This window comes from Pelodiscus sinensis, chromosome 11 (assembly GCF_049634645.1).
Source record: "Pelodiscus sinensis isolate JC-2024 chromosome 11, ASM4963464v1, whole genome shotgun sequence".
Classification (NCBI taxonomy): Eukaryota; Metazoa; Chordata; order Testudines; family Trionychidae; genus Pelodiscus; species Pelodiscus sinensis.
In genome coordinates this window covers 23752875-23778701 of record NC_134721.1, presented here as the reverse complement: position 1 = coordinate 23778701, position 25827 = coordinate 23752875, and the positions used below count along the sequence as shown (strand labels likewise).

The following is a 25827-nucleotide window of genomic DNA, read 5'->3' as shown; positions in this document are numbered from 1 at the left end:
TTAAACAGCAGCAAGGGAGGTTTTGGTTGCATATTAGGAGGGCTAGTTCAGTGGGATGAGTATTGATTTGCTAAACCCAGGGTTATGAGTTCAATCCTTGAGAAGGTCATTTAGGGATCTATGGCAAATTTGTCAGGGAGGGTATTTGGTTCTGCTGTGAGGGCAAGGGACTGAACTTGCTGACCTTTCAAGGTCCCTTCCAGCTCTATGAGATAGGTATATCTCCACATATTAGGAAAAACTTCCTAACTGTCAGCATGGTTAAACACTGGAATAAATTGCCTAGGAAGGCTGTGGAATCTTTGTTTCTAGAGATAATTAAGGGCAGGTCAGCTAGACATCTATCAGGGATTATATCAACCATGCTTGGTCCTGCCCTGAGGGCAGGGGACTGGACTTGATGATCTCTCAAGGCTCCTTCCAATTCTAGTATTCTATGATTCCTCCTATAGGCTCCTTTCTGAGTCCTAACCCTTTTGGCTGTGCTGTGGTGGTGTGTCAACAGGCTGCTAGTATCTTATTCCCTTAGCACCCCCTACCCCAGTTCCCACTGTGCACCTGTACAGACAAGCATACGTACATGCAGCACTGCTGAAATCCAGCCACCTCTGGGGGGAAGGGCAGTGGCCAGCAGGTGCACAGCAACATTTTACTGGGGATGGCTAAGGATTGCAGGGTGAAGGTGCTATAGGGTCTTCAGTGTCCATGCAAGGGTGGTCAGGATGCAGGATTTCCTGGTCTCCCCTGGAAGCTCCCTGGCCAGTAAGCAGCCCAGGAGCCAGTCTGTTTCCATTGCAGAGTCGGGCCTTGCCCAGTGCGCATGCGTTTAGTGCGGGATACACGCTTACACATCTGTGAAAAGGCAGGTACTGTCCAAATCAGGCCCTTGTCCTTATCTCTGCATCCAGCTAGTGTGTGCTCCCGAGCCTAGTGTGAGTCCCAATAACTCCTGCTGCTGTGGAGGGCAGAGCCTCCAGGGTACCCAGCCCCAGGAAGGATGGCTCTTGTCTGCAGGGAGCCAGGTTTGGGCTGTCACTGTTGGACTCATGCCGCTGCTGCCCAAGCTATGTGCTTCTGCCTAGTGCTGCTGCTTCCCACGGATGGAAGCTCAGGGTTGGTACTTAGGACTCCTAGGTTTTATTCCCAGCTCTGTCACTGATGCACTGTATGAACTCAGGTGACTCACCTCCTCCCGCCTCTCACTCCCTGCCTCAGTTTCCCCATGTGTAGCAAGCTCTGAGATTCTTGCATGAAAAGTTGCTTATCTAATACAATGTGGTAAATGACAGCTCAGGCAAGGGGGTGCAGAGGTGTTGCTGGCTCCCTGGCAGGAGAAAGCCCCTTGACCACCCCTTTCCCCACTACCAGTACTGCTATCTGATCCCATCACAATGAATCACTTGAGTTTCCTCTGAGACAAACAGTGAGCTGGCTCTGGGATGGACCAAGGGGCAGTGCTGCCACTTACCTGCTACCCCTGTCATCACACCCAGGTGGTGAAGCTGGTCAGCAGAGTAACTGGCATGGGTTGGGCGTGGGGTCTGAGCCAAAGAGAGCCAATGCGGCTGTATACGGGGCTCCCTAACAAACTCCAGCAACCCATGAATCATTCATTTAATCTCTCCTGACACGCCTGTCATTTTCTCCAGAGAGGAGCAGAGAATCTCTCGCCAGAGGAGGTCGTTAGCTGTCAGGGAAGGTTCCGACTGCCTTCCTGTCTGTGTATCGATTGATCCTCCGCCTGCGTGCAGGGGCTGTGTAGGGACGGGGCGTGGGGCTGTCAGGAGTTTGGCTCAGGTTAGAAGCAAGGTAGTGTTGATGGGGAGGAGGCCTGGGGCAGGACGAGCAGTTTGCTAAAGCTCTGATCTCTGCGTTCTGCCTCTTTGAACTGCTCCCTCCCCAGAGCTTGAGTTCTCTGGGCTTTGCAATCCAGGCGTTGAGGGGAGGGGTGTGTCTGTGCTCTGCAGAGGGCAGAAAGACATCTCCAACCTCTGCCAAGGCTTGGGCAGCATAACCCTTCCATTAAACAGGCTGCCAGGGAAAGCGCTCCTTCCTCTAGTTGCGGCCTATCTAGTGTGAGGACTGAGGGGTAATTAATCGAAGCAGCCCCCCCCCCTCACATGTTGTGCCCAGAATGGCCCCGTTTCTGGGCTGCAGGAGCTCTGGTGAGGACTGTCTTAGGGATTTGTTCCATGAGCGAGTGCAAGTGTTGAAGCTGCGGCAAGCAGGGGCTATCCCGCCCAGTTCGCTGCTCCCAGGGAAGCAGCCCCTGTGCTCCAGGGTTTGGCTGCTCCAGTTCCTGATGTGCGGTTTTGAATCCGGGTTGTGGTGGGTTGTTAGCACCATGAGAGGCCCAGTCCGGAAGCAGCGGGGAGGGGGCCTGCAAGTTAGGCGTAAAGGGTGTCAGTGGGGGTGGGAGGTGCAGGAGACCCCAAAGGCAGTGGGTTCCTCAGCTCTGCACCCCTGAGATGGGCTAGTACTCCTGGCCTGCAGCACCTGAGGAGCAAGGAAAGGCCCCTGAGAGAGAAGCTGCCACCTTAGGACACAATGCCATGGAAAGCAGCTCCCCTCCCCATCCCCAGGTGGGGCATGCCAGGGTGGCTGTGCCACTCCTCAGCTGGGAAGTGCTAGAGAAGGGCAGTGTGAGTAGGGAAGGGGTCACCGAGTGCCCACGTCAAGCAACCTCTGTACAGCATGGCCCTGCCTGCCACGTGCCTGTGAGCTCGGTGTCCCAGGCACCTCTTGTGCTCTCCCATCTCCTGTCCTCATGGTGCTTGGATCTGTGGGCTTGAACCCACTCATGCCGCAGGATCCTCAGGAATCCTGCCCCATGCAGCAAAGTCCCCCAGCCTGTCTTCTAGCTGCTGCAGGTGCGGGTGTGCCGAGGGTTATCTGTTTGTTGTTCCCTGCACAGGCACAGTTTCCAGCTGGCTATGGGCTCTCTTTGGGTAATGGGGCTTGTTGCCTGTTTGAAGCCCTCGGTGCGTTATGACGGTTCTTTCTTTGTTAGTGAAGGCCTTGTGCCGGAGTTCTCTTTGTCCTTCCATCGGCTGGTTGTGGTACAACGGCACCAGCGGTGCCAGACCCACCCCTACTCAGCCAAGTCTTCCTTACTTCTCCATGCTCCCCCAGGGGAAGTTAGTGGAGAGATTCCTGGGCCTCTCTCCATCCATCAGCCCCCCTCACTGACACCGCGGCTCTGCTTTGTGTCTCCCCTTGCAGTATTTCTATGAAGGGAATGACATCAGCGACCTGCCCGTGAACCTGTCCGTGGTGTGGAATGGAAACTTTGTCATCGACAACCCCCAGAACATCCAGGGTAAGCAGGGGACGTGATCTGTCTCCGCAGCCCATTCGCCAGCCTCCCAGTCCTTCAGCCTCCACCTGGGGCTTGGTTAGAGCCGGCGCCCTCAGCCAGCCAATCTCCGAGGCAAGACGTGTTTATTCCAGAAGCGAGTCCTCTGCAACGCACTGCACCCCCAGCTATCTGGTCAGCACAGATCCCGAGTGGTTAGCTCTTCCCAGGCATTTGGCTGGCCCGTTCAAAATGAGCTGATGCTGCCCAGTTCCTTGTGGACAGGTGTCCTCTTCATAAAAACCACCAATGCCACCTCCCCTGCTCTCAGATGTGCCTGTGGATACTGAGCTCCCACCCCCTCACGCCACCGAGATCGGAGACCCGCGGGATGGGAATGAGGGTAGGACTGGTGTGCGTGAGGCACCTGGCCTCCCACTGCCTTTGCGGTGCCTGTGCTGGGTGTCAGCAGAGGTCTCCAGTCTGTAGGGCTGTCAGCCAGCGTGGATGACCTGAAGCCCCTCTGCCTTCTCTTGCAGCTCACCTGTACAAGTGCTCGGCCCTGCGTGAAAGCTGTGGCCTCTGCCTCAAGGCAGATCCGCGCTTCGAGTGCGGCTGGTGCGTGACGGAGAAGCGGTGCTCCCTGCGGCAGCACTGCCCAGCCTACGAGAGCAGCTGGATGCACGCTAGCAACGGCAACAGCCGCTGTACGGACCCCAAGATCATCAAGGTGTGTCCGGGCTGGGGGGAGGACGGGCCTATGTGGGCACACTCACATGCTGAATGCCGTGCTGGAGAATGCACTGCCGGGCGCAGTCCTGCACTGGCCATGGCAGAGGCGGACTAGCGTATCGAGTGCCTTTGGGGTGCATGGGGCTGTACAGACAATTAAGGAGGCAAGCTTCCTCCCCTGCAGAGTTTAGTGTAAAGGTGATGGGTAACTCACAGGCGCATGGCTGAGCAGGGAGCAGGAGACTTGGAGCTGGCACTGGGAGGGGACTGGCAGCTGTCGGGCAGGGCAGGCTCTCCGGGAACAGTTATCCATATCGTTTCCCAGGGTTTGTTTGGTGTCTAATATTCTCCCCCTAGGTGCAAGAACAGAGAGTGACTGAGTGGCGATTGGGGCGGGGTTGCTGCTTGAAAGGGGTTTGCAGAGGGAGGCTGCAGGGCAGAGGGTGACTGTACAGGCGCAAGGTTGGCCCAAGAAATGGGGTGGAATGTGGGAAGGAATCAGGGAGTGTCCAGTAGAGCAGAGCTGGCAGAGTGCAGGGCAAGGGCATCAGTCATCTCTGTCTCCTGCCTGCAGCCCAGTGAGTATGTTCCCCTGGCTCCCAGCCCTCTCTGGGGGTCTTGCCTTGACCATGGGGGATTCCCCAGCAGCACTAGTTGCTCTCCTGACTGGGATCTCCCCGAGTCTCCCATGTCACTTTGTCTGGCCCAAAAAGCCTGAATTCCCCGGCTCCTCTGTTTTGGCTGGCCCCTTGCCTACCATGGGACAGCAGGACGCAGGGCCAGCCTTCCCAGCAATGGGGGTGGGGATGTCACATCTCCTGTGCAGATGAGTGGATAAAGGGCTGGGAGCCAGGACCCCGAAATTCTGTTCCTGCTCTGGTATTGACTTGTGCGTTACCATGGGCACAGCCACACCCTTGCTCTGTGCCCCAGTTCCTCCCTATCCATAACCATTCTGCATAATCCGTTAGTTAATTCTGGCCGCATGCTTTGAGATCCTCAGATGACAGGTTCTTAGGCCTGATGTGCACTTGAAATGGAGATAGTCTTAGCTGCATTGCTCTGGGGTGTGAAAGGGCCCCAAGTGATGCTCTCCTTACCCTCGAGGCAGTGAAAGCTGGGTCTGGAAGAGTGCTCTTGTTGATTTAGCAACTTTACTGGGGGAAGCGGTGACAGAAAACCCCCTTCCATCCATGCAGGCTGTCATGCATTCCAGCGTGATGCTGGCAGGTAGCTATGCTGCTCTGGTCTCTGTAGCGTAGGCGTGGCCTTGGTATCGTGGGTTGTTTGTTTATTATTCCCTCTCCCTTGTTGTTCGCACTAAAAGCCTCTCTCATGCTTTCACACCCAGGGGCTCTGACCTTTCCAGGGTATTCCTAGGCTCTCTTGGATCCCAGTGTGGAATCCCTGGCAAGCAGTGGGTCTGGGTTCTTTCCTTTTTCTTCCCTGCTCCCCAGGAAGTGGTAGTTCATCATCTCTGGTCTGTGACAGCTTTTATGACCTTCAGTTAATAAGATTGTGTATATTAATGTTAACATGTCTGTTGGGCCAGGCTCCAAGTGCATTAGGAGGGATTGGTGGGTAATTCTATTTGATGTGTTCTATTTACCCATGGATTCTGGGCCAGGCAGGCCTTGACGGTGTTAATTACCGGAGTCTCAGCACAGTATCTAATCTATTTGGGTTTCAGTGTCCTATCAGATGAAGGCTGGAAATGAGAGTCGTGCCTCTCCCGTTCCCCAAAGTCACTCAGCTCAGGCTGGTTATTGGCACTGCAGTGACGGTCGCCCTAGCGCTGCTGAGACGAGTAATTCCTTTGCAGGCACATGCCTGCCATTCACAGCAGTGGCTGGGAACCCTTCCCTGAAAATGTCCACTTGCTGCCCATCCACTGGGATTTTGTTTCAAATCAGTGGTAAGAAATAATAGCAGTTAAGACCATCGAGCCATCCTGTAGCAAGAAACTATAGCCAGAAACTGGGAGACATTCTGCTCTGGGAGTTGGATTGGCCCTTTGCCTTCTATCCCAGAGCCTGCAGCTGCACTTTATGGAAGGCGGAAAAGACTATTGTCCCTTTGTTGTAGAGGAGGAAACTGAGGCACAGAACAGGGATGTGTCATGGTCCCACAGCAAGTCAGCTGCGGAATTGGCGGATGAGCTTCTGATGCTATCGGCAGTTGTAATCACTAGACACGCTGTTCCATGCTGAGTGAATGACTCACTGCAGAGTCCATACAACTCCCTTGCTCTAGGTAGAGGAGTAGTTTCCTATCAGCCTTGGTGCTGAGGCTTAAATCACGTAGGAATTGCCATGCTGGCTCTGAGTTGGGGGCCATCCAGTCCAGTGTCCTATCTCCAGCAGTGCTCAGCACCAAATGTCTCACAGGAAGGTGCAAGAAACTTCTTAGCTTCCGACAAGGAAAGATTGGCTTATACCCTGAAGCATGAGAATTAACAGCGCTTCCAAAATATCTGCTAACGTTAAAGCAATAATAAGAACGGCCATCTTGGCTTAGACCAAAGGTCCATCTAGCCCAGTATTCTGTCTTCTGACAGTGGCCAGAGCCAGGTGCCCCAGAGGGCATTAACAGAGCAGGTAACCATCATGTGATCCATCCCCTGCCACCCATTGCCAGGCACTGACAAACAGATGGACCTAACCTCCATGAATTTATGTAGTTCTTTCTGGAACTTGTTTTAGTCTTGGTCGTCACAACATTCTCTAGCAAAGAATTCCCTTTGTTTGTTTTAAACCTATTGCCTGTTAATTTCATTTGGTGACCCCTTAGTTCTTGTGTTATGAGAGAGAGTAAATAACACTTTCTTATTTACTTTTCTCCACATCACTCATGATTTGTATAGACCTCTATCATATCCCCCCTTAGTCATCTCTTTTCCAAGCTGAAAAGTCCCAGTCTTATTCATTTCTCCTCCTACGCAGGGGCAGCCTGTCCATATAGGCGAACTAGGCGGTCGCCTAGGGTGCCAAGTTACTGGCAGCTAGTCTAGGGCCGCTCCTGCTCCTACAGAAACTGACAGTAACCTCCTCAGTGAGACCTGTGCAAAGTCAAGTTTGTCTGAACCAATGGCCCTTCAGTAAATAACTCTTTCATTGTTTGAGGACCTGCAATAGGGGGGGAGGGGGGAGGGGGGGGGGAGAAGAGAGAGAGAGAGACACACACACACACTCTCTCTCTCTCTCAGTTGTCCCATGTTGGGGTCTCAGTAACAGAGGCATCCACAATTAGTAGACACGTCTGAAAATGCTCTGAGACTTTGGCATGCCTCAGTTTCCTCATGTCTACAATGCAGCTAATTAGAGTGACCTGCTTCTGATGGGAGTTAGGAAGCTTTGTTACTATCTTTAAAGAGTGGGGAGCTTCTTGCATTAGCAGGTGCTGGGAGGGCCAGCGTCTTGATTATGTTCTAGTAGCTAAATGTCCACCCTCTTCACCTGGGTGTAATTTTTAAAGTCCCAGGTGTAAAAAAGCCATAGGTGGCTGAGAACTGGATGGTAGCAGACCTGGGGATATTCTCAACAGAAAGAGCTCCCAGCCATGCTTGTAGCTGTGTCCATTGTTTCACACTGACTCCACCGAGATGTTAGGCTTCAGAGTGAGACACACCGTGAGTTCCTGGAATTGTTTTATGTCAATTTCTTTCTGCTTGGGAGTCAGGTTAGGACTGAAATACCCCGGTTCCGCCTTCCTCGGGGTGTGTCTGCCATGTAGGAGACCAGCTGTCACCTTAGTTTAAACTATGTTAAGCCACTTCTGTATAGAAAGAGATGCTGCCTTGAACTCATGGTCTCACACTGGGCCCGATCCTGCTGCTACTCATTGGTTTCAGTGAGAGCAGGATGGGACATGTTGTCTCAGCCCAAAATGAGTCATTCATCTGTGCAAACCTTCGCCCATCTCCTCTGCAAGCCCCACTCTACGAACAGTGCCCCGAGTTCAACTGGCTGTGTGGCATGTGGGCAGCCCTGTGTGTCCTGGATGCAATGGGGTTGGGGGGATCCTGCTTCTGACGGATCCCTGGCCGGGAGGAGAGGAGGGTGGATGGGGTTTCAGTGAAAGTTTGCTGGTGGAATTCTGTCCAGATGAGCAGGAGGAGTAAGTTGCCCGTGTGACAGGATGTGCACAGGCACGGCATTACTGCCTGTGTGACACACTGTTACTGCAGAAACAAGGGGGTGGGGAGTTCACTCACCCATCCCATTTCGCTCTGAGCTCCACAGCCCCAGAATGCTGGGAGTGTTGCAGCGGTGCCCAGACTCCTCTAGCACTGTGCGTCTCAGGAGCCGGGTGTGCTTAGCGAGCGTGCATGGATTCAGCCCGTCAGCCCCCTTAAGTTGGGTCTGTATCGCTAGCCTTGAACTACAGATGGGGAGACTGGGCAAGACACTGCTCCTCTCTGTGCCTGCATGTCCGCCAGTGAATCCGTGGCAGAGCTGGAATAGAACGAACTCTCCTGACTCCACATCTGGTGCTGAGACCAGTAGACACTCAGTCTCCTTGCGGGCTCTGTGTGTGGTGGGGATACTGGGGTTTGGTGTCTGTACCTCACACCTGCGGGGGCCATGTAGTTCAGATCTCCATGCAAGACCCAGCTAAAGTGCATTAGATAACCCCTTTCCTCGAGGGCATCAATCCACGCACAGTGCAAAGTACCCCCAGGCTTCTGGCGTAGTGCGACCCTGCTGTGAAAGATCCTGTGCTTACGTGGCAGCGGATGCAGCTGGGCAGGATGAAGGGATGCTGGTGGAGATGTGTTGAGCCGGGCAGGCTGGGATGGTTTGCGAGGTGCCTCGGCAGAGTTGTGTGTGGGCCACAGGAGTTGGAGTAGCGGGGCGCTGCGGGTCAGAATGGAGCATCTCACTGAGAAAGAAATGGGAGCCAGGAATGAAATCCTGGGAGCGCTGCAGGGGAGAGGTGAGGTGCCTTGGCTGAGCTACATTAGGGAGAAACGTGCCGGTCACGTGTACCGTCAGCCTATCATTTCATGAGCCCTAGTTTTGCCTAAAATTGCCAAGGGAGATGGCTCTGAGAGTTCAGAGAGCTCAATGGCTGAATTTCCTCAGTGTCTGGAAGAGCCACCGAGGGCTGTGTGCTTTAAATGACAGCCAACTCAGCTGCTCCTGCCAGCACTGCTACCACCTGGCCAGGACCTGAGATCAGGAAATGGGTTCTCCGCTGCCTGCTCTGCGTGAGGGGAGCAGCCACCGTGCAGGCCGGTGGCTTAGAGCTTTCTCTGCTTCCCTCTTGCAAGAGCAAAATGTGCTGCCACAGCTCCTGGAACAGTCTGGATTCTTGACCCAGCTGAAGCTCCCCAGAGACAGAGCCTCCAGGGCCTCCTGACCCTCAGGCCAAGCTGTTCACAGGTGGGGCCGTGCGCTGACAGGCTGCTGGGGTGTTGGCTCAGCTGGGTAGCTGGAGAGATGGAGATGTTCTCTATGAGGAACCCAGCTGTGGCTAACAGGGATCCGCTTGTCGAACATCTTTCTTACCGATGACTCCGCTGTCTGCAGCCAGAGGAAGAGCACGCACCTTGAGGCTGTGCTGGGATGCTTTAAAAATAACCCCACCCTCAACTGAGTTACCAGAGCTAGGACTCACTTCGGGGGCAGAGGGGTGACCAGTGTAGCCGGGATTCTCAAAAGGAATCTGCACCCACAGCTGAGGCCACAGATCCCAAAAAGAATTGCCCCCCCCCCCCCCATGACACTTAAATAAGGGGCTTTGGAAAATCTGGTCCCCAGGGAGCATACGGAGCACGTTGAAATCAAACCCTAAACATTCCCCGTCGTGCTGCCCAGCCTTCCTCTGAGGAGAGACTCACTGCACCCAGAGGTCAGCTGCTTCCCACACAAGAGTCCTGACTTTGCAAGGTTTCCTCAGAGGCTAAGTGACTGAGGAATTTGGGCTGCTGTTTTTCACGCTGCATGCATCAGATGTGGTATGTGCTGGCTACAAGCTGCATCCAATTAGTTGCCTCTGTCTGGGCTTGATAGCGGTCTCTCTGGCCCTAAATCATTAAAAATAAATTAAGAAATTGCCACACTAATTGTAGGTCCTGCATAAATAGATCAATGAGCAATCATCATCTGCCTTTGCAGCCTGTGCTCATATTTGTTCAGGCCTGTGGGTAGAGGGTCGGTGTGGTGGTTTTGTTGTGTTTAGCCACTGCGCTGTTTGTAGGTCCTACAGTTATACAGAGCTGTGGGTGCTGCCCAATGAAGGTGGAGCATGCCTGTGTGCAGAAATGCTGCAATGATTTCGCCCCACAATATAAAGCAGAGCGAGAATCAAGCATCTTCAGGGACGGGGAGCACCCATAATGCACTCAGACACTCCTGCACTGAGACGACATTCAGCCCGAGGAAGTTGTGAGCAGGGTCCTGGGATGAGAGCATGAGGCAGAGGGATCCTAGGGGGACACTCTTGTGTGTTTGGTGTTGTGGAACCCCATCGCTGTGTAGCAAGGCTGCCGCATCTGGTCCCCTGTTGTGTTGACACAGCATTGTGATGGGAAGGGAAGCGGTGAGGGGATGCTGTACGTAGCGTGGGGCCCCTCCCTAGCTGGGAGAAGGCACCATTACTGGATGTGTGTGATTCTGCTCCCAGCATCCCTGCAAAACAGATCCACTTCTAAGCTGCCGTGCACAGAAGTGCTTAAAATAAGAATGGACCCAGCATGGAATAGGGATGTTAAATTGAGGTTATTTTAGTAATCGAGTAGTCGATAGAATTTTTATCGATTACTTGATTGGGGAAGGCAGTCCCTCTCTGACCCTACTCATGCTGGGTCGGGTGTGGGGGCGGGCTTCCTGGCCTTTTAAATTGCAGCGCCGCAGTGGGGTTTGGTCTGGGACTGAGTGGGGCTGCCTGCCCAGCTGATAGCAGCCCATGTCCGCAGGGGGTCCCGGTGGAAAGTTGGGCAAAACAGCCTCTCCTGTCCCCCTCCCCCTGTTGTCTCTGATAGAGGCAGTGTGGGGAGTGGGGGAGCGGAGACAGTGCTGGGGAAACTGGCTTTTAAGCCGGCTCCCCCCAGCACTGGCTCCTGCTTCCCCCCACTCTCGTTGCCTCTGATATAGAGCCAGTAAGCCAGGGGAGGGGGGTTAGAATGTGAGTAGTCGACTTGACTCAGGTAGTCAACTAATCGACTACTCTCTTACAACCCTAGTGTGAACTGGGCTGGGCTGTCCCCTTAGGAATGATTTACCTGCCAGCCAGCCTTGCCTGCACCCTGCTCTCTGCCACTGGCAGCCCCTGTGCCTGCTCTGGCTGGCAGGGCTGAGGAGCAAGCACTCATATGTAAAAGGACCCTGTGAAACCAATTAGCAGAAGAGCAATGTTGTTTGTCAGGGCTGGAGCCGGGGTGGGTGGGGATTTGTGGGTGGGAAGTTTGGGAGAGCCTCCCATCTCCCTGCCAGCTCTGGCTCCCGTGTGTCTTGTTTAGTGGTGACCTTCCCGCGCTGCAGTGCGAGCGGTGTCATCTCTTTCCTGGGGTTGTCGCTCCCCCCATGCACGGCCCTTGTCAGTTTCACCACACAGGAGGAGACATCTAACACGCCGGGGCAGCTTTTAACACTAATTTAAAAATGCCGAACAAACAGCCGCTTCTTGCCAACTGCCCCAGTGGAGCCCAATTTAGGGGAGAACAAATCTGATCGCCTGCTGCAGCTGCCTTAACGAGTCCTGATCCGGGACTTTAGCAGAGGGCTGGATTGAATTTAGGCAAACAGCAAAACCCCAAAGCCCAAATCAGTTTTACTGTTGTATAAATTCCGGCGCACAGCGTGCGATTGCCCTGAGCCTGCTGTGAGTTAACATGCGGCGAGGCCTGCGAGTCAGAGCGCAGGAATGGTAGCCAGGACTCCTGGGTTCTGCCACCAGCCCTACCCCGGACCTGAAGCAAGCCTGTGGCTCGGTGTGGGGGGATTAGGTAGGACTTGTTCTCAACAGCATCCTTAGCTGTACCTGGCGATGTCTGCAGAGCACTTGGACGAGGAGATGCACGGGGAAAGGCAGGAGATAATTAGTATCCCTGCAGTGGCCACTACTAGATTGTCTTGCTGAAGTTGCACTCTGATCCGTGCAGTTCCTCATGGCTGGGGGGGCATTGAGGCAGGGCTGCTTCCTGCTTGCTTCTCTTCCTGTGCTCACCTCTGCCCTGGCTGGGGAGAAGTTGTGTCTAGCGAATGGGCTCCCACCACTAGGAGGGGCCTTTCCCCAGCTGATAAAGTAGCCAAGACCCAAAGGTACAGCAGGCCCAGGTTTGCCATGAATGCAGATAGCCTGGGCAAGCTGGTGCTGGTGCCTTTGCTGCAGCCCCATCGGGAGCTGCGATGGGCTTTGGGGTGATGGGGGAGGAGGGGGCAACCCAGGACTTGGAACAGGAAATGCGTGGAAAGGAGGGAGCTGGTTCCGGCATTGAGGCCTTCTCCATAGCAACCTGCTATTGCGCAGGAAGGTCAGCAGAGCTTTCACTGCAAGCAGCACCCAAGCGCACTGGCGGTGCTGGAGCAATGGGTCACGGTGCTGCCCCTGTGTTCATGCCCCAGCTCGTTCCCCACTGGCACTATTGTGCTCTAATAATCCACTGCCCATGGCTGTTGCTGGAGCAGCCTCCCCCTCCCCAGACTCCGTGCTGCTTGTGACCCTGCTGCCCGGCATGGGAGCTCCGTGCTCTCCCATTAATTCTCTTTAGTGCCTGCAGGTGTGTGCTGAGCACCGGGGCCAGTGAAATCTGGTGTAAAATTGCCCATAATTACCTTGTTAGCAGCCGTGGCGGGCCTGCGCCTCTCTGCTCATCCGTCATCCTGCCGGCTTTTGTCAGGCCACACCTGTCCGCTTTATTGGGAATCATCCTGCTAAATGAGGCATCTCAATGTTGGGGGCTCCCTTCTCTCCCCAGCTGGCACCAGCTCAGGCTTTGTTTGCTGAGAGAGCCCCAGATGGCAGTGGGTTCATCTGCTTCCAGGCAGCAGCCCCTCTGCAGGGCCTGTGCTGGCCTTGCCAGGACAGCGGAGTGCGGTGGAGCTGGTCCTCCGGCCAGGGTATGGTCCTGATTCCAGCTGGTCCTCGAAGGCCAGGCAGGCCATACCGCTTCCAAGCCGTGGCTGTCGCAGCTGGAGCAGCGGCAGGGCCTGCACACCGTGACTGTGCTCACGCATTGCCAGGCACTTATGGCGTGCGCAGAGTTCTGCGGGGCAGAGGAGGGCTCGGAGCCTGGAAAGACCCAGATTCCTTGGAGTCACACATTCGGCTCCAAGCAGGGTTGACTCCACTACTCTGCCGTTAACTGACGAGCCAGGCAGCTTACCATGCACAGGGCTTTCGGGAGCGCCCGTGGTAAATAAGGGCGTGTTCTGCTCTGTGTGGGCAGTTGTGACATAGTGGGGGGGGCTGTCTGCTCTGTGACCCGGGGTCCCCCTGTGCTGTGATGGGAGATTCTCACTGACTCTCCCAAATGTGGATTAACCCAGACACCCAGGCTCAGCCTCCCAGGGAGGGAGACAAAGGAAGGAAGGCAGAGACCAACACCTGGCTGGAGGGCTGAGTTTTTGTCTGGAATCATGGAGGATGCAACCTAAGCAAGGGGCTGGGATTTAGGGGCCCAGTCTCCCCCATCTCAAGGGGGGCTGAGGCATCCTAGGCCTGGCCCTGTAACCAGATTACATCTATGCTGTGCTGTATCCTGGAGAAGCAATAAACTCCCTCTATTCTACCGGCTGGTGGAGTCTGTTTGTGCCACTAGAGGGGTGCAGGAGGCGGGGGAACCCCGACGCAACGTCACAGCAGTAAGAATCCCCGGGGCCCTTATCACAGCCCAATGTGTTTGCCCTCATCCTCAGAGTGCTCTTTCCCAGCCCCCTTGCTGCCTCCAACTCCAGCTTTGATTTGCTCTCTCTCAGCTGTCACCTGAGACCGGCCCCAGGCAGGGAGGGACCCGTCTGACCATCACCGGGGAGAACCTGGGCCTGAAGTTCGAAGATGTGCGTTCGGGAGTGCGGGTCGGCAAAGTGATGTGCATCCCCATCGAGAGCGAGTACATCAGTGCAGAGCAGTAAGTGCCCTGCTGGCAGGGGGCAGCCGGGTTCCCGGCTCTGCTATCCGGAGATGGTGCCTCACATCCCTTCTCCAGGGTGGAGGGGTTCGTGTGCTCTCAATGGGAGTGCTCACCCCGCCGCGGTGACTGCCGGCATGAGCTGTGGGCTGGTGTTAATGGGGGCACTGAGGGGAGCAGTGAGGGGCAGGGCCCATGGCTCTGATGCCGCGTCTCCCTGGGCCAGGCTGTGTGAACAGATAACAGCCCATCAGAATGCAGTTGCCAGGTGGCAAGGAACAAGCTGGGCAAAACTAGTCACAGTTCGCTAGTCAATCATAATGGTAGCTGCTCCTCCAGGAGACATGCACACCCAGCCGTCAGCCCTCTGCCCGCATCCCCTCTGCTCCTGGGCATCCATGTATAGCTCTGCGGAGACACCTGGCCATGGCAAATGCGCTGAGAGCTGCTTTCCTGCTTCCCCTAGAATTGTGTGTGAGATCGGAGATGCCAGCCCAAGCCGAGCCCACGATGCCCGTGTGGAGGTGTGCATCAGGGACTGCTCCCCCAGCTACAAGGCCACGTCCCCCAAAAGCTTCACATTCGTGGTAAGGTTATGCAGTGTTATCCAGTCCTTTCTCCCCCTGGCTCCCAGCACGTCTGCCTCCTAGGCCCCATAGTTACCACTTCCCCATCCCTCCCAGGGTCCCCAGAGCCCATCAAAACCAATCTCTTGGGAGTGGGGAGGAGGGACGGACATGGGGGGAGCCGTGTTATCACCTTCCCAGTTTGAAGCCTGCAATGAGCCCATCTTGGTCTACAGCCTTGCAGCTCTCCCACGCTGGAAAGGAAAACCCAGCTCCTCGCCACTGGCTGCTAAGACCGCAGCGGGTTCTTGGCAAGAGAGGGGGTGTCCGCTACCTGCTCTGCCTCTCTCAAGTCTCCTCTGCAATGTCCCCGGGGTGTGGGATACATCCAGACACCTGCCCTAAACCTCACTTTGTGGTTGTGCTCCGATGGCTGCCTCCCCGCTCCTGTACATCTAACTCCGATCGCAGTTCCCCCCTCTGCCCCCATCCGCTCGTGCAGTTTCTGCCTCTGCACTTTGTCACGCATGGTGCAGGCTTGTATGACTGGATTTGTTGCTTTTCTCTGACAGATGCCCACTTTCTACCGGGTGACTCCGGCCCGAGGTCCTCTCTCTGGGGGCACCTGGATTAGCGTTGAGGGCAGCCACCTCAACGCAGGCAGTGATGTCACAGTGACCATTGGGGGCCGACCCTGTGCCTTTTCATGGTAAGCGTTCCACGTGGGGAGAGGACAGGGGGGTGCAGGGCAGGCTGGAGAGTCAAGTAGGATCCTGGGGTGTATGGAGAGCCATGACTGGGGTGGAGCAGGGGTTCTGGAGTGAGGTGCCTTTGTCAGGTGTCTGTGGAATTTCTCCCTCGAAATCCTGGCTGTTTCATTTCCAAGGATCCTGAAAAAGACCAAAGAATGAGGATTTTGTCTCTAAAATCACAAAGCCCTGAGGCATGAAGTGGATAATTTTTAGATTAGGGATGATAATGGAGCGGCTCTTTAAATATTTTCCTGCAGTAATTACTGGTTATCAGCCCTAATCGCTGCTGTTTGCAGCAGCCGCGCGATGGGGAACGCTCGGGAGCTGCACTGGCTTCTCCTGCTGCCTTTTGTTTTATTTTTCTCTCTGTTAACTGACAGTTTCAGCAGCATGTCCCTGGGGGAAGGGAGATGGGCAGAGGCAGAGGGCAGAGGCTCGGGTGCTGGCGTAAGGTGCCAGTTGCTGTGTTTGCACAAGGCTGGTGAGACCAGGCGCAGTGTCAGCGGATTCCAAAATGCATCCCATCTCTGCTGGGAGCTGGGGGCTAGAACTGAAGAGGGGTTGTATGGATGAGGCTGCCCTGGATACCCCTTGAGACTCCCTCTCTGATTGCCAGTAGCTCTCCAGCCCAGGGGTCCCACGTCTTGCAGGTGAAGTTGTCCTTTGAAATGACAGACGAGTTCTCCGACACCTGTGGCACGTGCACAGCTGGGCTGGAGGCTTCCTGCCCCTCCTCGAGCACAGAGTGCTCTGCCCCTCTCTGGCAGCAAGAGGAGGAAAGGGCCCACGAAAGACTCTGGTGCTCAGTATGCAGCCTGGACTGAGATGCTGTCCTGCCCTCCCCTCGGAGCTGCTCGGAGCTGCCCCAGCATCTGACTTTTCTTCTGCCTTGTCCCCAGGAGGAACGCCCGGGAGATCCGATGCCGGACGCCACCGGGCCAGAGCCCTGGCGGGTCACCCATCCTCATCAACATCAACCGGGCTGAGCTGAGCAACCACGAGGTGAAGTACAATTACACGGAGGACCCCACCGTTCAGAAGATAGACCCAGAGTGGAGCATCAAGAGGTAAATCTGCAGGGGGCAGGGATCTTCGTGCTGGGGGGGCGGGTGCAGTTATCCATGGGCCCTAGCAGGTGTGAGCATATACTGACTGTACACGAGAGGTGGGGGCCTTGCATGGCTCTTCTGGGCAGGGATTGTGTCTCCAGTATATCTGTGCAGCACCTAGCATGCCTGGGCTCCCATCACGAGCAGGGCCTCTGGGCACTGCCACAGCAGCCCACTGGAGGGCTGGCGACACGATACATCCTGGAGGTGCTGGGTCGGATGCAGGAGAAGACAGGGTGCCTGGTGTGAACCTGGCATCAGTGCATGCTGGGGACTGCAGCGCTTCACCTGGTTCGCTGTCAGCCTGACCTTTGGCTGCTGCGCGTCACATGGAAGTGTCTCCCGCCTGGGGATTTGTGAAGTGTTCGCATGTGTTGTTCCCCGGCTCGAAATGGCGGGAGCAGGAGATAAGGACTCGATTAAATTGCCATCAGTCCTGGCTGTGGGACAGGCTCCCCCAAAGGCTGGGTGGAAGCCCTGCTGCTCTGGGGCATTCATAGCAAACACCCAGAGATGCTCTGTCCTGGCCCTGGAACATACCTGGCTGAGCTGTCGTGGGCCTTTCCCATTCTCACTCCCTCGCGCCTCTGGGGCTCACTGGAGAGGGCTCAGAGAAATTGCCAGCCAGCGGGTAGCCTGCGAGTTCTCAGCTGCTGCTGCTTTGGGGGGCCTGTGCTCAGATGGGCTGGGAGGGTCTCAGTCCTTGCCAGGCAGGTGTCCATGTTCCAAATCCCGACCCCAGTTGGTACCATGGCGGCAGCCTCAGCAGAGAGTCCCAGGCTTGCGTGGGTCCCTGGAGACCGAACTCCCTGTGCATCCCAGAGTTCTGTCATGGAGGGGAGCTTGCCCTGCAGCAGTTGCTCTGTGAGCTCGCAAAGATCTGCAGCTGCCAGGACGGCAAACTCAGCACCTTCCAGCAGCAGGAAGCCGACAGACACAGCAGCGAACTTGCCCAAAGCAGCCAGGCTCTGTGCCGCGCTCTCAGTGCTCTGCTCTCCAGGAGATGGCTGAGGGCAAGCGCTGAGGGAGTGCTCCACAGGGGCAGTGTTGCTTCACATGGAAGCCTCTGGTGGTTCTGCCGCTGTGGCTAATGGTGGAAATCAGCTGTTCAGAGCTGCATGGACAGAAGCCAGTGTGGAGCCATGAGTGGGGTGGGCATGTTTTTCCCGAGCCGGTGGGTTGTTGGAACGTCTCTAGACTGGGAGGAATGGTCCCATATTCCAGTAGTACTGCCGAGTCCCTAGGACTTCATGATGGGACAGGTTCCAAGATAGGCAGCGATGGCATATGCCTACCTTCCCCAATGCCTGGGAGCCCTGTGCCAGAGCAGCCTCACCTAACTTCCACTTCTCTGTGCCTTCTAGCGGTGGGACGCTGCTGACCGTGATAGGCACCAACCTGGCCACCATCAAAGAGCCCAGGATCCGTGCCAAGTACGGCAATGCTGAGAGAGAGAATGTAAGTAGATCTTTGGCTTTCTGGCAAGGCCCCATGCCTAGCATGGGGAGGAAGGGCAAAGAGTCCTATCGCCTTGTTTCCCATGTGGGACAGTTTGAAAAGCCTGGCCTGCCCCGGCCCCCTCCCCTGTGGCCTTGACCATCTTAGAAGAGAGACACCAGTTGGGTCTTACGCAGAGAGGGGCCAAGACAGGTCTGTCACTGGCGGGGGAGAAGGAGACTGGGTGGTGCTAAAGGTGTGGAGAGAGGGAGACATTGTTTTTTGAAAGTGCTTTGCAAGCAGAAATAGTATTTACATGGGGGGACAACAAAGCTCGAGACCCTGGCACTGTCTCCCATGCCCCTCTCTCTATAGCTACTCTCTGGAAGTTTCCTCAGCCAGCACTGAAATGCAGCCACTTCTGGGATGGAATGCGAGCTGTTTACACGGCAAACACCACACCTCAGTCTAGGGCCGCAAATGGAAAAGAATCCAGTATCCCACTGGTGGCTCAGGGAGGTGCCCAGCTGTGGACAAAGTGCCACTGGATTTCAAATGGCCACAAGTGGTCAGGGCTTTGGTTTTGCCTCTCCATTATGGGAAGGTCTTCCACTAGCACAGCGCTCTTCAGTTAGGTAGCATCTAGGAGGGAACAGTGCTCCCCTACAGATTCAGCACAACAGCTTCTTGCAGGGGGTCTCTCCTCAGCCAGCGTAGCTTGTGAGCTCAGACAGTCACTGCCGGAGATGATGGGAGACTGATCTGAGCAGCTCTGGTGCCTTGTCCCTTCTGTAGAATTGTACCGTCTACAACGACACCACCATGCTGTGCTACGCGCCGTCCATCGATAACCCGTCCCGGAGCCCCCCAGAGATTGGCGACCGCCCTGATGAGATCGGCTTTGTCATGGATAACGTGCAGGCGCTGCTGATTGTTAATACCACCAACTTCGTCTATTATCCAGACCCTGTCTTCGAGCCCCTCAGTGCCTCTGGTATGCTGGAGCTCAAGCCCAGCTCTCCCCTAATCCTCAAGGTAAGCCCAGCTTTTCCTCCCCGTAACCCATGCTGCCCTGTGGCAGCCTCAGGTCGCTGGCTTCCATTCCAGCCTGGGCCAGCTGCTCTTCCCTGCTGCGCCTGGACAGCAGGTCAGAGAGCTCAAAGGGGGATGAAATGGACTGGTTCAGAGACAGACCTGCTAGCCTCTCGGGGCTTGAATGGATTGTAGTGGCTAGGCAAGTGGGGGAGGGGCAGACCCTCTGCCCGCAGGACGGGGATTTCTGGCTCTGAGTAAAGGCCAGTGAAGGGGCATGTGCAGGAGGTAGGCGAAGGAGAGCGTTCCACGGAAATGGAAAACAGGAGATCCCGGCCTTTTCCAAACTGCCTCCCTCCCCCTCAGCAGTGTGGTACGGGCAGGGTGGTTGGGACCCTGGGCCCGGGGGGGCCACACTGCCCAGGTTACAGAGCCCTGGTTTAAATGTCCCACGAGCCGAATGGGTATGTGGCACTTAGAGCTTTGTGGAAGGGATGTGCAACTTAGAGCAAGACACTTCCTGAGTAACTGGGTCTCCAGCAGGGGTGACCAGCCTGAAAAATTGGGACAGGGGTTGGGGGTAACAGGCATCTATACAAGACAGTGCCACAGATATTGGGACAGTCCCTATAAAATCAGGACATCTGGTGGCCCTGGATTGGAGGAGTGGGGCTCAGCAGGGTGCCATGCGGGAGCGAGTGGCAGAGGGCGTGGCAGGGGCCCTTCGCTACAGGATGCCCCTTTCAGAGCTCAGGGACAGAGTCATCCTCGGGGTAACTGCACTGCAGTCAGGGCTTGGCCTAGTCTGGGTACATCGTGTTTGTATCCCCCGGCTCAGATTCCCACTCCTTCATTTCTAGTTGGACCATTAGTGGGGACTAAGGAGGGGATGGAAGGGTCCCTGCCTGCAGCCTCCTGCTCTCATAGGCTTGGAAGGCTGAGGGAGAGAATTTGTTTGGTGACGGGAGAATCCAGCTGTGGGAGAACTGACGCTCTCGTGCCTTCTCCCCTTAAAGGGCCGGAACCTGCTCCCGCCTGCTGCTGGGAACTCCCGACTGAACTACACGGTGCTGATTGGTGACACTCCCTGCGCCCTGACGGTCTCTGAGACCCAGCTCTTGTGCGAGTCGCCGAACCTCACAGGACAGCATAAAGTCACGGTAACGCTAAGCCCCTCCTCCCCCCGGTGGCAGGTTCGGGCCCCGGCCTCCTCGCGGGTGGTGCCAGGACTGCACCGTGCCAGGCACCGAGCTCGCTGGACAAGCCTCTTGTGGCTGGGGCCTGAGACAAAGAGCCTTTGGCTCCAGACCTGAGATGGAGTGTGGCTGGGGGTGTCAGGCTCTGCGGCACTGGGAGCCGCGTTTCCCCAGCCCCTGCTGGGAGCACTGTCTGCAGCACTGCCCCCGGGGAGCGCCCCACACAGCAGCGTGGAGGTATGTGTGTGTGGGGGGGTGGACATGTTGCACCCCTGCTTCCTCCTGCATGGGACCCTGCTGAACGCCAGCCCCATACTCTCCCCCCGGCTCAGCCAGTGCTGCCGCGGGGGACAGAGGAGCCTGTTAAGCTGAGTGGATTGTTGGAGTGCTGTTCCGCTGGCGGCTCAGAGCTCTGCTTACTGGGGGGGTCTCAAAGCATCTGGGCTCACACAGTGGTCGCTTTGAGGGCAGCACAGGCTGACCATGCTCCATCATGAGCCCAGTAGCAGCTCACCTTCTGCCTGGGACATTAAAGTGCCCTTGTACTGAGCAAGGGTCAGTGGCTGGAGACCAAGGGGTTAATCCCCTTCTGGAATACATCAGAGAGGATGCAGTAGCCCTTCCCCTTCTCCCAGTCCTGGTGCCAGCTTACTGCTGGCCTTGTCGGGTAGGAGCTCATCAACCCCGGGTTATGTGCACAAGCAGGGGCTTAGATCTGCTGGGAGGAGCCCCATTCCGCCTGCCTCCCTATTGCCCCGTCCCCACCCCCAGTAGTTTGTTCAGAGGGGTCGAGTGCCCCATCGGGCCTGCCAGATGCACGCTTCGTTGTTACCCTCGCTCCTGCTGGGCTTGTCTGTCCTTTCTGGAGACTCAGTCTGAGCTGCATGCTCAGGGTATTCCCGCCCCTCCCTTCTCCGGCCCCTGGCTTAGCTGCGAGTACGGTTCTTTTTCAGGTTGTAGCTCAGCAGCCGCAGCGCTCAGGGTCTCAGAGCAGCCTTGTGTATTTGAATGGTCCCCTCCCCAGGCTCCTCATCCATCAGGGAACTCACTTTCCATCCCATCTGTTATTGTAATGTTGTGCGAATGAGACATCAAACCCGCTGCCTGCTCCTCACAGGCACTGACAACACACCAGCATGTCTCCTGCATCCCAATAAAGCTCTGCGTGTGCTCGGACAAGTCCTGGCATGGTAGCGCCCTGCATCTGCTCTGCGGCTGCCCACCACAGGGTCACTGCCCCGGGAATTGGGGGCCCATGCTACTCCCTGGGCTCTGCCAGGCTGGCACAAGAATGATCTTACCATTCTGTTACATACTTCGGACACATGCCACGTATGTGGACACAGAGATCCTGCTGTCTAGGGGTTGCTGCTTCCTCAGCACCCCATTCCCGCTAGCGTCTCCTTCTCTATAAGAAGGGAGGGCTGCCACACACACCGTCAAAGAGGGAATCGTACAGTGCTAGAATAATGGCCCTCAAGAGATCATCTAGTCCCCCTGCACTGAGGCAGGACTAAGTAAACCCATCCCGTCCTGGACAGGTGTTTGTCCATCCCTTTCTGAAAAACCTCCAATGACGGGGATTCCCCGGCCCCCCTGGAAGCCTGTTCCAGAGCTTAGCTACCTTAGAGTTAGAAGGTTTTTCCCAACAGCTCACATAAATCTCCCTGCCTGCAGATTAAGCCCTTTTCTTCTTGTCTTCTACCCTCAGTGGACACAGAGAACAATTGATCACTGTCCTCTTTGTGACAGCTCGTAACACACAGGGCCCCCCTCAGCCTTCCTGTCTCAGGACTAAGCTTGCCCAGGGTTTTTAACCTTTCCCCAGAGCTCAGGTTTTTTTAAACCTTGGCTTATTTGTGTTACTTTCCTCTAGACTCTCTCTCTAATTTCTCCACATCTTTCTTACAATGGGGTTGGTGCCTGAACTAGGGGCGTAAGCAAGTAGTCGAGTAGCCGACCACTTGCATTCCCGCCCCCTCCTTGATTCCTCTGTATCTGAAGCAACAATGGGAGGAGGAGGGGGAGCAGGAGCTGGTGATGGGGGGAGCCAGGTTAAAGCCGTTTCCCCTCAGCACCGTTTCTATGGTGCTGCCTCTCTTTCTCCCCTGTGCTGCTGCTTCCATCAGAGGCAGCAGCACGGGGGAGGGGAGGCAGGGCAGGCTGCCTGCAGTGGGCCCAAGCTTGCCACAAGCAGCCGTGAAGCAATCCCTATCTGTGGCAGCCCAGACTGGCCGCGGGCAGAGGCTGCTCTGGTAGCTTGTGATCCACCCTCACCTTAGATCCTTTTCGGCACCTAGCCAGTTATTCCCCTTTTTCTAGCTGTGCATTTGCTTTTTCAGGGGGGAGTACTTTGCACTTGTCAATGCTGCATTCCACCAGGGTCCTTTTGCCTTATAAATCCTGTTCTCCAAAGAGCTCGCAAACCCTCCCCCTTGGGTGGCATCTGCAGGTTTTATAAGCATACTCCCCACTTCGTTATCCAAAGTCATTAGTGAAAATATGGAACAGTGCCGGGCACAGGACAGACTCCTGCTTCCCCTCACGAGATGCCCCTCCCAGTCCGACAGTGCACGATTGATAACTACTCTGTGTATGGTTTGTCAGCCACAGGATCGTCGTTTCCGCTAGGCCACATTGCCTTGTTGACTCATGGGGCTGTCCTGGGGGGCTGATGAGCCCTCCCTGCCCCTTTCCAGCTGGCAAAGCCCTTCCGATCACAGCCTACCACAGGAAGGAGAGGTGCTTTGACCCATTCCTCCCCCCCCCCCATAGCAAAACCGTCTCTCAACCTCCCCACGCCAATGGGAAATCTCCTGGACTCACCCTGCTGCCAAACCCGCCTGTTCCCAGATGCATCATGGGACATATGAGAGTCTGCCTGGGGCCCTGCGGTTCTCTCTTTGCATAGCACCCCCAGCCTGCGAGAGAGCTGGTGGGTGGAAGAAGAGGGCACAGCCCTCCGAGCAGGCAGGCGAGCCACTCCCCAGCTCATGGCACTAACATGAAGCCCCTTCCCCCAGATCAAGGCTGGAGGGTTTGAATTCTCCCCGGGGACGCTGCAGATCTACTCAGACAGCCTCCTGACGCTGCCCGCCATCATCGGGATCGGCGGCGGAGGCGGCCTCCTCCTGCTCATCATCATCATCGTCCTCATCGCCTACAAGCGCAAGTCCCGGGACGCCGACCGCACCCTGAAACGCCTGCAGCTGCAGATGGACAACCTGGAATCCCGCGTCGCCTTGGAGTGCAAGGAGGGTGAGTCTGTCTCTGCCTCTCTCCACGCGCCTTCCCAGTCACAGCCTGTCCCCACTCGGCAGCCCCTTCTCCTGCCTCACCAGCTCTGTCCCCCCGGGGTCATTTCCCCCCCTCTTGTGTTTGCTCTAAAGGTCTGGTCACACTGTACTGTTTGGAAGCAGGTAGCAGCATCATGGACAGGCACCATCTCTCGGCCAAAACCCCAGGCCAGATGTTCAGGGTACTGGTGTCCACATGGCAGCAGGCAGGCACATCCCTGCAGAGACTCCCTTAGAACATTGTTGGGGCCTCTCTCTGGCTGCCTCTTCATTCCCCTGAGTGTGCATTTGCAGGCAGCTGGTCCCTGTCCTGAGTGCCAGGCTTTTCCTAGCTCTCGAGGCACCCGTTTACAGCGTCTGGTTGTGTTACAGTGGAACCTCACATGGGACAAGGAGCCCCCCCCTCCCCATATGACCCAAGGCTGCTGCATGGTCACATCACAGTGACAGCACAGTACCTTGCAATGCACCATCCTGCTTTTACGGCACAAGAGTCTTTGCTGGACATTTTTTCCTGCTTGCTCCTTTCTCGTTCATATCCCCATCTCCAGCTCTGCAAGCACCATGTCTGCTTGCAAAGCCTTGTGCTCACCAATGACACTCTACGGCACTGCACACAGAACAGCCAGGTGACTCTGCCCTCCCGTCCCAGTGCTGGGAGCCTGAGCTACAGGGACCTTCCCCTTCCCTACGCTGCTCCTGGGGCCTCAGATCCGAGCAGCAAAGTGACTTTGTTGGGGGTGGGGTGAAGTCCACTTTATTTTTAGTAAGGTTTATTTTTTCAGTTAAGGGTTTTATTTTTTTTAAGTCTAAAAGAGGACAAAAGAGGGTAAGGAAACCTGCCTGGAAAGGGCGGTGAGTCTCTCATTATGTGACAGAGGGATTCTGCGAAATTGGACAGAATGCCTCTTATGATCCTACCGATAAAACCTAATTGCCCATTATCGCCGCAAGCCAGTGCCTGGGGCCGTGACCCTGCCAACTGCAGCCAGCCCAGAGGCTGGGGGAGAAGCGGGCACCTAAAACGAGATAATAAAAAAGAAAAGGAAAGAAAAAAACCCCTAAAAATCCATGTAGATGGCAATGGTGACAGAGAGAGGGGAGGGTGGAAGGGATCTGGTCTCTTCCACAGCTGGCAGATAAAAGGATCTGCTTTTAATTAAAAGGCGCAATCTCTTCCCTGCCTTTTCTCTTTTCTAGTCCCTCTAGTTACAGATAAGATAGGGAGCCTTTCAAGCTGACGGTTTGTTTTTTCTCATCAGGCTGACAAGCCTGCAACCCTCTGCCTAGCTTCCAGCTCTCTTTAAAGTGCTGTTAATTTGATTTCTCTGTGCTTTTTTCTCTTTCCCTTATACAGTGTTAGAGATTCCCCCCCTTCCCCCCCCCAAAAGCACCTTCCCCCGTGGGTGCCATTAAAGGCGCAGGACACCGCAATCTTGGGCTGTGCCTGTTCTTACCCCACAATGCTGGGTTTGTGTTGGGCTTTTCTCTCTGTCATTATTTAGGTCAAAATGAAATGAGAACATTCTTGTGGTTTAAACCACTGTCTCGCCCAGAATCTCTGCCGCCTACAGGTTTCTTATGTATGTGCATATAGAAAGGGGGCTAGAATTGGGAGGCTGAGGTTTCAGGATTCCTGGGTTCTATTCCCGGCTCTGCCACTGACGTGCTGTGACCCTGGGTAAGTTATGTCCCTTCTTTTTGCTTCTGCTTCACCACGTAAAATGGGGTTAATGGTACTCATGTGCTTGACAGGGCATTGTAAGGCTGAGCTCATTGGTGTCTGCAAATTGCCTTGAGCTCTTTGGATTACCGGTGCTAGGGACAGGGCAGCCCCACTACTCTAGATTTGTGAGGCTCTTGTATTTTGCTGGCACCAGTTTGGTAGCTCTAGGGCCCACTACCCATCTTACTGACATGCTGCAGCTCCAAGGTCCCCTAACACAAGTCTGCTCTTTTCATCCCAGCCTTTGCTGAACTGCAGACGGACATCCACGAGCTGACAAACGACCTGGATGGGGCTGGCATCCCCTTCCTGGACTATCGCACCTATGCCATGAGGGTCCTTTTCCCCGGGATAGAAGACCATCCTGTGCTGAAGGAGATGGAGGTGTGGTAATATGTGCATGTGTGTCTGTCTCTCTCTCTCTGATGCTTCACACTGGGGACACCTACCTCTGGGTTCTGTGCTTCATGCCCGTCTGCTGCAGGGTTCAATGTGTGTGTATATATATATACTGCAGCTTCTTCCCTTGTTTGTGGTGAGGAAGTCTTGTACACTTCAGTGAATGATGGGATGTCACCGCTCTGGACTCACCAATGGATGGCGGGAGATTATTG

General features: G+C 55.5%; 1 protein-coding gene across 7 annotated transcripts in view; it reads left to right on the top strand.

The window, feature by feature from the left end:
• The window catches only part of PLXNA1 (plexin A1), a 356246-nt gene that overhangs the window by 271353 nt on the left and 59066 nt on the right, over positions 1–25827 (top strand). For all 7 annotated transcript variants that reach the window (XM_075938786.1, XM_075938783.1, XM_075938782.1 and 4 more), the window contains 11 exons: positions 3223–3319; positions 3835–4025; positions 13948–14099; positions 14566–14686; positions 15238–15374; positions 16317–16484; positions 17891–17984; positions 18759–18998; positions 20012–20155; positions 23215–23449; positions 25455–25597. In XM_075938786.1, coding sequence (XP_075794901.1) covers positions 3223–3319; positions 3835–4025; positions 13948–14099; positions 14566–14686; positions 15238–15374; positions 16317–16484; positions 17891–17984; positions 18759–18998; positions 20012–20155; positions 23215–23449; positions 25455–25597 — 1722 coding nt within the window. The remainder of the gene's footprint in view (positions 1–3222; positions 3320–3834; positions 4026–13947; positions 14100–14565; positions 14687–15237; positions 15375–16316; positions 16485–17890; positions 17985–18758; positions 18999–20011; positions 20156–23214; positions 23450–25454; positions 25598–25827) is intronic.